Source organism: Neltuma alba, unplaced genomic scaffold, assembly GCF_004799145.2.
Source record: "Neltuma alba isolate B1F8T4 unplaced genomic scaffold, ASM479914v2 tig00002446_pilon, whole genome shotgun sequence".
NCBI lineage: Eukaryota > Viridiplantae > Streptophyta > Magnoliopsida > Fabales > Fabaceae > Neltuma > Neltuma alba.
In genome coordinates, this window is record NW_021632864.1 from 722,188 (window position 1) to 734,518 (window position 12,331).

A 12,331-nucleotide genomic window follows, 5' to 3' on the forward strand; every position below is an offset into this window, starting at 1 on the left:
TACACTTTAACAAGTAATAATTATTATCAGTAGTAATAAATAGTAGGTAGTAAAAGAGAAGAGACAAAAATTTCTCAAATGTTTCCAAATAAAAAAATAAAAAAAACACAAAATCAGAAATCAGAAAACATATAAAAATTATTTTGGACTTTTGGTTTTTCAGTTTTTAAAAACATATTTTTTTTTATTTTTCAAAATAAAAAGATCAAACGTTCTGAGAAAATTGCACTCTTTCTTGTCCTCTCGAAGGGAAAAAAAAAGGAGGAAAAAAGGAAATTTGATCTGCTTCTTAGCTGCTTCCTCTTCACAGAAGTAGACCCCAAAGTAAACGTCATAGTCACTTGGAAGTTGGAGCAACTTTAACTATTGCTCCTTAGTGTTGATCCGTGAAACTTAAAATGAATGTTTCAGAACTGAATGTAATGGTTTCTTCTGTTTCTCAAATCTTTCTTCATTGATAAACCTTCAAATTCAGCAATGGCATCGAGAGATTCACGCCTACGAGCAGCACAGAAAGCCATTGGCTCAATTGGCCTGGGATTTGACATAACCCACGACATATCTTTCAACAACTGCAAGAGGGGTCCGAGTTTGATCGTTATCATTGAAGAACAGAGCCGTAATCTGGAGATTCCAGGTGGGGTTTCAATTCCAAACGTCCCCATCTCCATCAAATGTGTCAGAGGTGAATCTCTAAAAATCCATTCTGATGTTCTTTCCTTACAGCAGGTATGTCAGTTATTGTTGCAGAAATTCATGTTTAGCATGTCAAACGTTTGTGTCTTTGAGGATCAAATTCCTGCATTCTGTTTCAGATGTTGGAGCACTTCAACGAAGAAATGTGCTTAGGAGGTAGAACTGCGTCTGGGAATTTCTGTGCTTCATTTGGGATATCTGATCGCTGTATAAAAGAATTGGATAGCATAAAATCTCTTGCTTATGATGGATGGTTCATCAAACGCTATACTATTGAACTTGAAAAACATCAAGGAGAACTTAAGGATCATGTCAAAGAAGCTGTTCCATCATCATGGGACCCTGAGGCTTTGGCAAGGTGAGAATCTGTGAAATCACCATCCAACAATGCTAGTTAATGGAACAAATTTACTACCTTTTATGATGTTAAAAGCTTCCTTTTTCTTCTCAATTTCATTTAGAAACTTTGATGGAAAGCACTTGCTACATTCAATGCTATCTTTTTTCACCCAAATACTTGTGATAAGATGTATCTGAGCTGAGGAGTGTGTGTGGGGAACATGATTTTTTTGAAGACTATGGAAAGTATTAAGAGCCTTCACAATGATAACGTTGATTTCTATCAAATCATGCAAGGTTTATAGAGGAGTTTGGAACTCATGTTGTAGTCGGGGTGAGCATGGGAGGAAAGGATGTGTTATATTTGAGGCAATCACATTCATCAAACCTCCAACCCACTGATCTCCAAAAACTTTTGAAGGATAAAGCTGACATTAGGTTTATGGGCTCTGCAGAAAATAGTAGTTTGACTTCAGAAGACACACGTTACAATGGAGAGGTATTTTACACCTATATTTTATTCACCATTTGTTCAGTTACTTTAAATTTGTTCAATATCCTGCTCTTGTATGCATTTGTTTCATCCAACAACAAGTCAACAACAGGCTTTATCTCACTAGGTGAGGTCAGTTGCACAGATCACATCACGCTATTGCTATTGTGCTCTATAAACAACCAAATCACATCGTGTCATTTGTTCATCCAGCATACAAATTTTCTTCTGGACCTTTTTCAAATACCTTAATTTCCTGACAAGAAAGCATGATGAATTTTTCATGTGTTTGCAGAACGTGGTTGTAATGAGCAGTAGGAGGGGTGGAAGCACTGAGACGCTACATCATAAGGAATGGTTTGATACTGTTGACTTGGAACCTGATGTCATCTCCATGTTTCTTGTTCCATTGACATCCCTCTTGAGAAGCATTCGTGGAAGTGGATTTGTGTGCCATGCCCTAAATTTATATCTTCAATGTAAGCAGTGGACTTGTTTGGTTTATTTTGCACAGCACTTGAAAAACCTGTGAATTTCAAGAAAGCATACGCAATAAACTCCTTCTGAAATTGGATAAACTGAATCTGAATTAAACTGATTGCTCCTGAAACAGATAAACCTCCAATCGAAGACCTGCATCAGTTTTTTGAGTTTCAGCTTCCGAGACACTGGGCTCCCGTTCTCAATGAAATACGGCTTGGTGCTCGTTGGAAGCAACAAGTCAACACCTGGCTAACATTTGGTTTCTTTGGTCCTAAGCTTTACATAGACACAATTCCAGTAAGCTCTTTATCTGTTTTTGTGAATAATGAAGATTTCCCATGCTTCCTAGAAGCTAGAGAGTAATGAAGAGACATAACTTTGTCTCCCCGTTAAATTTATGATAAACTTGATATAGACCTAATGACCACATGACAAGACACAGTCTTTGCTAGACGAATAATAATAAACATGATGAAATATGGTCTGTATTAAAAGTTGAAATAAATCTTAATTATAATCATCAATAATGGTACATTCATTAGTAGTTGGCCAAAGTCATGTATCCATATTAAATATCAAGATACACATTATCTTAAGATGTACTACCTCCAGTCCTAAATATAAGACCTCATTTAAACTACAAATGGGGTTTTATAATTAGAAATGGAGGTAGTATTTTATGATTATGCATGTGACTGTTGTTCCACTTAATGACTTGAATTATTGGTTTCTTGAATGCTAGAAAAGAGTTAACGCTCTTTGATGGGCTGAATCATGAAAGGCTAAGGAGCTATCTTATTCTCTAAGACCTCGTGTATTCGTCATAACAATCAAAATCTACTATGGCTAATTTTACTCAAGGTCTATCATTTATTTATTCCTTATTTGAGCATTTGTCTTGATTACCTTGTTTGAGCATTACGGCTTATAGGCTATTGTGATCATAGCCAAAGATCCAAACATACAAGTTTCTCATACCTGTTTCCCATCTTTTCGTTGCCAATATTGTAAAGACATCACTAGTTGATCAGCGCACTTGTTGAAACTGTATGAGCTGAAACGAATCATCCGTTTCCTTTATTAGAGCAATTGCTCTTCCTTTGTGTCGTTTATATGGTTTGATGTTAGATTTATTAGAACATCTGATGCAATGACTAATATAAGACCCATCCTAGTAATAAATGGCAAGGAGCTAGTAATAGGCTTGAAAAAATTAAACTGTTATCAAGAATCCTTGATGTAAATGGCAAGCTAGTAATACTGCTGATAAATGTCTGTGACATGTTCATTTTGGTTCAATGGCAGGTTGATGTGGGTAACAGACCCGTAATAGGCTTGAGATTACAGTTAGAAGGGAGAAGAAGCAACCGCTTAGCAATTCACTTGCAGCATCTGGCTTCTCTACCAAAGTCCTTCCCACTTTCAGACAATGAAAATGCTTATTTGTCATGTAACTCTTATAATTGTACATCCCATCAGAAGGTTCGCTGGAATAGCCTTGCATTTGTCTGCACTGCACCGGTAGAGTCAGATGATGCTCTCTCCATAGTCACTGGAGCTCAGTTACAAGTTGAGAACAAATGCCTCTTTCTACGCCTGCGCTTCTCCAAAGTACTCGGATCTGCTTTGCAGAATAAACCAGAATGGGAGTCGAATGTCGATAACTTGGACCACAAGCCATTAGGATTATGTGGACTATTAATCACTAATGAGAAACAAAAGGGTCATCCAAAGCCAGGAGATGTGACTATTGGGTCAACCACGTACACAGCAGCACGGCCACTGCCTGTGCACACGCCGAAGCTTCTGAAGTTTGTTGACACGACGGAGATGGTGAGAGGACCAGAAGATTCACCGGGGTATTGGGTTGTGTCTGGAGCAAGGCTTGCTGTGCAGTATGGGAAAATATGTCTGATGGTTAAGTATTCACTCTTGAACCTTGTTAGGCAGAGTAGTGAAAATGAAGCCTTATAGTGTTGTTTCAGTGAAAGTGATGCCAAAACATATTGGTACTGCGATGGATGGTTTAGACTTTAGAGACATGTAGAGTTGTGGCCTGATTTTCAGTTTAGTCAGAGTCCTAACCAAGAATATGCTTTTTTTTTTTGAAACCAAGAATATGCTTTTAACATGTATACAAATGGTGGTTTTCATGTCAAAGTATTCATAAAGTTCTTTCCAGTATAAAGAAAATTTGATGTATACGTCAGTAATCACTTCTTCTTGTGGCTCTGGACGATATTTTATTTGCATTTTGTTCTCCAAAGTCACATAATATTTCTATATAAGTTTGAAATGGTTACTTATCAGTTACTTAACTCATCTTTAATCTTAAGGAAAAAAGAAGCATCATATCATCTTCCAGGCCATGTTTGGTTACAGGACTGCCAAGGAAATGCGTCTTTTTTTCTTTCGGTACAAGAAATCAGTCTCTCTCGGACTTCGGTGCCGTCCTAACTCCTAATTCCTAAATAAATTTATCAAATTCGTTCTTCCCAAAAATTGAAGGGACATCCATTCCTAGGATTATTCAATCCACCATGCTTCCAATCCCACCAACTGGCTCCGATGTGCTCTGCCTTCGACCTTCCTCGCCTTTTGTTAATCCAAATCCGTTGAGCTCACTTGGTCGAGCTCGCAGTGGTAAGCCATCTCTTTGTTCTATCGAACTAGCTTCCTTTGTTGTAAATCTGAGGAAGACGGAAAATTAAGGGCAGAACTAAAGGCCAGGCATAGGGAGAGAAAAACTGGCGGTTCCTTCAGTGTACATTTGAAATCGGATTTTGATTTTGATTCTGCGAGTTTGGTCGCAAGAACCCCAAGTTTTTGTCGCCAATGAGGAAAGAGGGAAGAATTAAGAAGCGGAGGAAAATTTTTTGATCAAAAGCATTTCAATCTTGTAACAAGGCTTGCTTCGTCGCGGGGGAAAACAATATCTGATGGTTAAGTATTCACTTTTGAACCTTGTTGTGCAGAGCGAAACCGAAGCTTCATAGAGTTGCGTCAGAGAAACAGACGTCAAACTTGCGGCTGCGATGGATGGTTGGAGGGAGATAATCGAATATGGCAAATGCTCTATCTGATTTGGCATGGAGTTGTACAAAGCAGGAAGGGACGAAGAAGTGGCTGAGAGGCAAACTGCTCCCGCCACAGAAGAAAATATCTGGCGAAGGAGGTCATCAGATTCAGACTACTGGAATTCTGGGACCCGTAGAAGACAAGAAGATTATGTAATTCGGAAAGTGTCCCTCCATTTATTCTGGGGGTCTTTGTCCTAGTGGAAGGGCAAAAAAGGTTTTCAAGCTGATTTTATACACACACAATGGCAATTCAAATTCATCGCAGACATTCTGAGGAAATCAATGGATTAACGCACCAGCAGAGGACGACTCCCTGTTAAAAAAATAATACTCATGTAATCTAAAAAATAATCCTCATTTTATAATATAAATTATATTACAAACAAAATCTAAAATTTGCAAAATTCTTCACAATCCATTCCCTCTCATTTGTATCTCCGTCAGCCCAAAAACCTCTCTAAAGTCCTTTGAAAAAGGAGTGGAAATGCCTGGTTTTGCTTCTTAGTTAATTCTTAGCAGCTTCAGACAACAAAAAAAGAAGCTTCTGAGCAGCTTCTTAACGCCCCGCCAACAATAAACAATGGTTTCTTCTTTTTATTAAACATGCCTTCTCTGGTAATCCTTCTGATCCAGCGATGGCTTCAAGTGATTCACGTGTTCAAGCAGCCCAGCAAGCTATTAAGTCAATCGGCCTTGGATTTGACCTTACCAAAGACATATCTTTCAACAACTGCAAGTTGGGTTCCAGTTTGATAGTGATCAATGAAGAACAGAGCCATAATCTGGAGATTCCGTGTGGGGTTTCAATTCCAAACGTCCCTATCTCTATCAAGTGTGTTAGAGGAGAATGTCTAAGAATCCAGTCCGATGTTCTCTCCCCGCGGCAGGTATGTTCGTTTACATAGTTGCAGAAATTCACGTTTAGCAAGTCAAACATGTCTGTCTTTAAGGGACAAAAGTCCTCTTTTCATTTTTTTGACCTGGTATTCTGTTTTAGATGAAGGAGCACTTCAACCAGGAATTGAGCCTGGGAGGCACTGCTCCGGTGCCTGGGAATTTCCTTGCCTCGTTTGGGCTATCTGATCGCTGGATTGAGGATTATGGCGGCATTAAATCTCTTGCTTATGATGGGTGGTTCCTCAAAAGCTATACTATTGAACTAGATAATAAAAATCGAGCAGAACTTGAGGATCGTGTCAAAGAAGCTGTTCCATCAACATGGGACCCTGATGCTTTGGCTAGGTGAGACTTTCTGGCTCTGTTCAATACATTCCCTATAGCTAGTTCTATGATTTGGTTCCAGAGGAACAAAGTAACTTTTGTGCAGGTTGAATTTTTCTCTTCATTTACTTAAAACTTCGTGCTCATAAATATTATCCACTTTCACCGTCATACTCTCCCGGTTTAAAAAATAAACATCAAATAACTAACTTATGCAATTCAAAACATTCATTAAAATTGGTTATAGACAACAAATACATAAAAATTACTACTTATTTTCTTAAAACATCATCATTTATATAGAGAGGGTGAGTGGAAGAGAGAATGAGTAAAAAATGAGCAGAGAGAGTACGAGTGAAAAAAATAGATGAAAAAAACATATAACAAATTAAGGATAAAATTTTTTGAAAAAGCATTAAATAATCAAAAAAATTCAAACTGTAGAGCTTCTTCAAAGTTTTGATGCTTATATTTTAAGCTGGAAGGAAAACCCTCAATTACATCTAAAAGCAACTTGTAAACCTTATTATGACCGTATCTTATTGGTTGTCCTTGGATTCCATTAGCAAGAAGTGTATCCACAGCTTCTTGTACTAATTTCTCTTAGCACATTACTAATTTTCCTGGTGTGAAAAGATTTATGTTTATATGGAACACGATTTCGTTGAAAATTGTGGCGACTCTTGAACAGTTCACAATGATAACACTAATTTCTATGCAATCATGCTAGGTTCATAGAGGAGTTTGGAACTCATGTTGTAGTTGGGGTGAGTATGGGAGGAAAGGATGTGTTATATTTGAGGCAATCATATTCATCGAACCTCCAACCTCCTGAGCTCCAAAAGCTTTTGAAGGATAAAGCTGACATGAGGTTTATGGATTCTGCAGAAAATAGCTGCCTGACTTCTGAAGATATACGTTACAATGAAGAGGTATTGCGCACATACTCCCCTCATCCTTATTACGGTGGATTCTTAACTAATTCTCAATGTATCAAGAAATGATAGTTAAAACATTAAATTTGTCATAAATTAATATTTTTTTTTCTAAGTTTATTTCCAGCTTAAATGATGTAGATAGATAAACACAGAGTTCAACGAGCTTATCAACACTAAACCTTAATTAATAACATGGGTAAAATTTGAAAGTAGCAATTAATAATTCGTTGATAACTTATACTACCTTCCATCTTTACATAAGAACTAAATATCTAATTTGTAAATATTGAAAAAATTAGTTAAATTAGTTATTTTTAATAAATGGATGACATCTTCCTTCAAATACCTTTATTAATCATGTGCATTTAAACTGACTATTGATAGAGACTTTTTAACATATGCAATTATCATAAAGAGTATTTGGGAGGCAAAATGGACAAATAGTGGAGACAAAATGAATTTAGAACTAAATTGAATCTCCAACTAGCTCTTATATTAAGAGCAGGAGATAGTATTTAGGACAAAAAATTCTTCTAGGAAAAATGCCTTGCACAATAAGGATACAAGGGAGTATTCTTTTACCTTGTCCTGGCGCAACTTGGAGGTTGGGTTGGCGACTTTTAAATTTGTTATTCAGCTAGCTGAATACAAATTTGTTCATCCAGTAAATAATTTTTCTTCTGGGTCTTTCTGTAGTATCATAATTTCCATGTAGTAACCAAAATATTTGGACCGATGATTGATATTTGGTGATTCATCATAATTCACAAGTCACAAAGCAAAAAACAAATCGATGGCTAAATCAAAAGCAAGTCTAAATCGTATAATTCACAATTCGATCCTTATACTTTGTAATGTGTAGTGCCTATCATGAATTGAGCAGCACAACTTGATAATTGGCAGAATGTGATTATTAGAAGCAGTAGGAAGGGTGGAAGCACTGAAAAACTGAATCATAAGGAGTGGCTTCGTACTGTGGATTCAGGGCCCGATGTCATCTCCATGTTGCTTGTTCCATTGATTTACCTCGTGCCATCCAGTGTTAGATCAGTTGGATTTCTGAACCATGCCATGAATCTATATCTTCGATGTGAGCAATGAACTCGTTTGCTTTTATTTGGATTTCTTCAAGATGATATGTAACAATTAACAACCTGCCTCTGAAATTGAGCTGCTGATTACTCCTGAAACAGATCAACCTCCAATCAAAGGGCTCTCTCAGTTTTTAGGGTTTCAACTTCCAAAAGCCTGGGCTCCTTTGATAGCCGACATGGGTCTTGGATCTAATGGGAAGCACCAACTCAACACCTGGCTAAGCTTCAGTTTCTTTGGTCATAAGCTTTACATAGACACATTTCCAGTAAGTTCTCCGTCCATTTCTCCTGAATCTGAGTTGTTTTCCCATGCTTGGTACAAACTATAGAATACTGAGACTAAGACGATGAAGTGACGTACTTTTGTTTCCTGTTTTCCATCCTTTTGCCATCACCCATCAATACTGTAAAGAAGGAATCAGTAAATTGATTTGCTTCTTGTTGAGGAAGCGTGGTTTGGAATTTTCATTTTTCTCTCTTTAAGAGTTGAGCCATACAGTAACAGCTACTGGGAGCCCGACTTTTGTACACTTGCATGGCGCTACTAACAAACTGCAGTTCCCGTGCTTCTCTTATCTTTGATTCTTCCCCTGTGTTTTTTAGAGTGAATTTTATATTAATTTCATTATATTATCTAGTATACCCTCTCACATGAAACTATCCTAATAATGAGAACTTCGATGTCATGTCAACCGAAAAAATTAATCTATTACTAATGCTTGTTTGAGTATTAATGAATTAGATTTGTTTAAATAACATCTCAAGCTCCATCCTCTTTTTTTTTTTTTTTTTTTTTTGTGTGATAAGCTCATCTTTGTAGATAGAGAAAATAACCTTTAGAAAGTGTTGTCCCTTCGATGAGTTAACTTGGTTTGACTTAGATTAGTTGGGACACATGTAACTTCTGAAAACTGGGAGACCTCATATCAATGGTACAACAACAATAGAGAAAATAAGTCAAGATTTCAAGCTTAATCTTTGTGAGTAGAGAAGTGTTGAGAAAGTTTTGTTCCCTTAATGAGTCCATTTAGGGCCAGTTTGTTGAAATTTTCTTTTAAAGTGATTTTAGTTGGGAAGAGTTGTGGGGAACTGAGATAAATAATAAAGTTTGAATAGGATTAGCTTGTCAAAGTAAGCTAAAGATAGACTATTTTTAGCTCCTCCCCATACCCAATTCCCCCTTTCACCCCTAACCAAAATCACCTTTTTGAAAAAAAAAATGCTAAACTAAATGACCCTTAGATTAGTTGGATTTGATGGAACTTTTGAAAAATGACAGACCTCAAACTAAATAAATAAATAAAAGTCAACAAGAGTTAGTCTAATTGATACAGAGCCAGTTTATAACTAACAAAATTATGAGTTCAAATCTCATTATCAATGTGATAACTTTATTGGTGAGCGATCTTTAAATATGTTTTGAGCCTGAAAGCATACCCTGGCCCTAGACCCTCATGAGCCCCTGGGACCTAACTTAAATTTTTTTGAAACAATAAATAAATAAAGCACCAAATATGACATGTCCTTTTCCCTTCAATGGCAGGTCGATGTGGGTAACAGACCCGTAGTAGGACTAAGGCTACAGTTGGAAGGCAGAAGAAGCAACCGCTTGGCAATTCACTTGCAGCATCTGGCTTCTCTACCAAAGTCCTTCCCACTTTCAGACAATGAAAATGCTTATTTGTCATGTAACTCTTATAACTGCACATTCCATCAAAAGGTTTGGTGGAATAGCCTTGCATGTGTCTGCACTGCACCTGTAGAGTCAAATGATCCTCTCTCCATAGTCACTGGGGCTCAGTTACAAGTTGAGAACAAGTGCCTCTTTCTACGCCTGCGCTTCTCCAAAATACTCGGATCTACTTTGCAGAGTGAACCAGAATGGGAGCCCAATCTCAGTAAGTTGAGCCACAAGTCATTAGGATTCTGTGGATTATTATTCACTAGAGAGAAACGAAAGGGTCATCCAAAGCCAGGCGATGTGACTGTTTCGTCTGCCCTGTATCCAACAGGGCCCCCAATGCCGGTGTACCCACCGAAGCATCTGAGGTTTGTTGACACGACGGAGAGGGTGAGAGGACCAGAAAATTCACCGGGGTATTGGGTTGTGTCTGGAGCCAGGCTTGCGGTGCACTATGGGAAGATATATCTGATGGTCAAGTATTCCCTCTTAAGCCTTGTTGGGCAGAGTAATTAATCTGAAGCATTTTGTAAATTGATGTCAAAAACATGTTGGAAGGAGATGATCATTTGCCGTGGCAAATGCTATTTTAGACATAGCATTTGTAAATTTATGAAGAACTTGCAGAACTCTAGAGTTGAATTGTAAATTATGATTGGTTTTTTATATTGGTAAGAAATAACATCAGTCTCTCAATATTTATTTTGCAATGAGATTTAATCAATATCAATTTTTTTATAGTGTTTATTTGTAATATTTTGGGACCTTGTGTAGTTTTCTCAATCAGCTACTGGTCAATCCAGTGAGACATTTTCTCACGTACTTATTTTATATTTATAAATAATAATTAAGAAGCTGTTTAAAATTTTTTAGCAAAATTTAATTTCAACCAAAAATCATAGCCACGGCGTAGGCCGAGAGCAACTGACAGTTCCTCTGGTGTGCATTTGAATTTGGATTTTGATTCTTCAAAAGAGCCCCAAGTTTTTGTTGATATTGAGGGAGGAAATTTCTTTTGCTCTTGTAAATATCATTTCTAATTATTAAATACTCTATAAAAAAGTCCACCACACATTTAATTCCATTTCATAATATTCCGTCATCATCGTCATGTCTACTTCCGTATTTTCACGGAGACGAAAGAGATCATTGAATAACATCAGGCTTTGTAAAATTAATCATATTCTTTTTTTTAAAGTATACGTTCGGAATTTTTTATGTTTACCCAGGCTTTATTTTAGTCCCTTAATTTTATAAAAATACCTCAATTTTAACACCATGAAAAATGCTCATTCATCAAATTTAAGCAATGAATGTGCAGTTAAATACTGACAAAAATGCCTACATCATTTTTAATACAATATTTTTTTTTATATCGGCAAAGTAATATTTTGATATTTAAATTTGAAAAAGAGACAAAAGAATATTATTTTTTTCAAATAAAAATATTTTTGCCTAGTTTACTTTTAATTAAAATCAGGTGCGCAGTTTATTTTTAATTTAAATATAAAATGTTACCTTTTGTCAATGTAAAGATATATTAACAAGATTAACGTGTAAATAAACTTTATCAACATTTAATTGGACAGTCATCACTAAAGTTTGATGAATCAGCATTTTTCATTAAAAGAAACTAATAATATTACAATTGAGGAATTGAAAATACACTCTTACAAATTTAAGGAACTAAGCTTAGCTTTTTCTTCTTTAAATACCCTCAGTCTTCCGCGAATAAAAGCATTGAACAACGCTCAAGAAATAAACAAGAGGCAAAACAGGAAATAAAAAGATTAACGCAATCTCAGAAACTAAAATTGACAAGTACTACCATAAAACATGGATAACAGCATTTCTGTGAGGACTAACATGAAAGCGAGGGAGTATTAATCAAACGGGATCTTAGATCCCTTTTGGTAAGATGCATTGAAAATGATAAGTAAAGATTAGAATTGTAATTAAAAAAAATCATTAAAGAGTGTTCAGTATGAGTAATATTTTATTACATAAGATTAGACGATTCTACATAATTAGGATTAGAAAATACCACACATTTTTATGGTATTCTCTATCCTTTCGTCCAATTCCAAGTAACAAATGATCACTCATAATAGAACACTTTTTTTAACATATCTTTTTAATCTTTACTCTTTATTTTTAATGTTCATAATAAACGAGACCTTGGAGATTTGTTGAAATGGTAAAAATTTAGATATGCGATTCGAAACTTCTGAGAAATTTGTTTTTGAAGAAGCTTTGAGTCTATTTTTATCGTATCCCACGCATCTCTTAATAAGAAATCGAAATTT

General features: G+C 36.1%; 2 protein-coding genes across 2 annotated transcripts; both read left to right on the forward strand.

Moving 5' to 3' along the window:
• The first annotated feature begins 307 nt into the window (after positions 1-307).
• On the forward strand, positions 308-4,071 carry LOC114727619 (MACPF domain-containing protein At4g24290-like). Its single transcript, XM_028914311.1, has 6 exons — positions 308-729; positions 816-1,054; positions 1,333-1,534; positions 1,824-2,007; positions 2,142-2,308; positions 3,317-4,071. The coding sequence occupies exons 1-6, from the start codon at positions 478-480 to the stop codon at positions 3,983-3,985; spliced, it is 1,713 nt and encodes a 570-aa protein (XP_028770144.1). The 5' UTR covers positions 308-477; the 3' UTR covers positions 3,986-4,071.
• Positions 4,072-5,505: 1,434 nt separating this feature from the next.
• LOC114727628 (MACPF domain-containing protein At4g24290) lies at positions 5,506-10,735 on the forward strand. Its single transcript, XM_028914317.1, has 6 exons — positions 5,506-5,978; positions 6,089-6,333; positions 7,043-7,244; positions 8,154-8,340; positions 8,444-8,610; positions 9,888-10,735. Exons 1-6 carry the CDS (start codon positions 5,727-5,729, stop codon positions 10,539-10,541), a joined length of 1,707 nt encoding a protein of 568 aa, XP_028770150.1. The 5' UTR covers positions 5,506-5,726; the 3' UTR covers positions 10,542-10,735.
• The last annotated feature ends 1,596 nt before the right edge of the window (positions 10,736-12,331 follow it).

Excerpts from the sequence above, each read along its gene's own strand:
- LOC114727619 (XM_028914311.1), top strand. The coding sequence starts at position 478 with ATGGCATCGAGAGATTCACGCCTACGAGCAGCACAGAAAGCCATTGGC. Across the intron at positions 1,535-1,823 it reads ACACACGTTACAATGGAGAG|AACGTGGTTGTAATGAGCAG; the intron begins GTATTTTACACC and ends ATGTGTTTGCAG. Across the intron at positions 2,008-2,141 it reads CCTAAATTTATATCTTCAAT|ATAAACCTCCAATCGAAGAC; the intron begins GTAAGCAGTGGA and ends CTCCTGAAACAG.
- LOC114727628 (XM_028914317.1), top strand. The coding sequence starts at position 5,727 with ATGGCTTCAAGTGATTCACGTGTTCAAGCAGCCCAGCAAGCTATTAAG. Across the intron at positions 5,979-6,088 it reads ATGTTCTCTCCCCGCGGCAG|ATGAAGGAGCACTTCAACCA; the intron begins GTATGTTCGTTT and ends ATTCTGTTTTAG. Across the intron at positions 7,245-8,153 it reads ATATACGTTACAATGAAGAG|AATGTGATTATTAGAAGCAG; the intron begins GTATTGCGCACA and ends GATAATTGGCAG.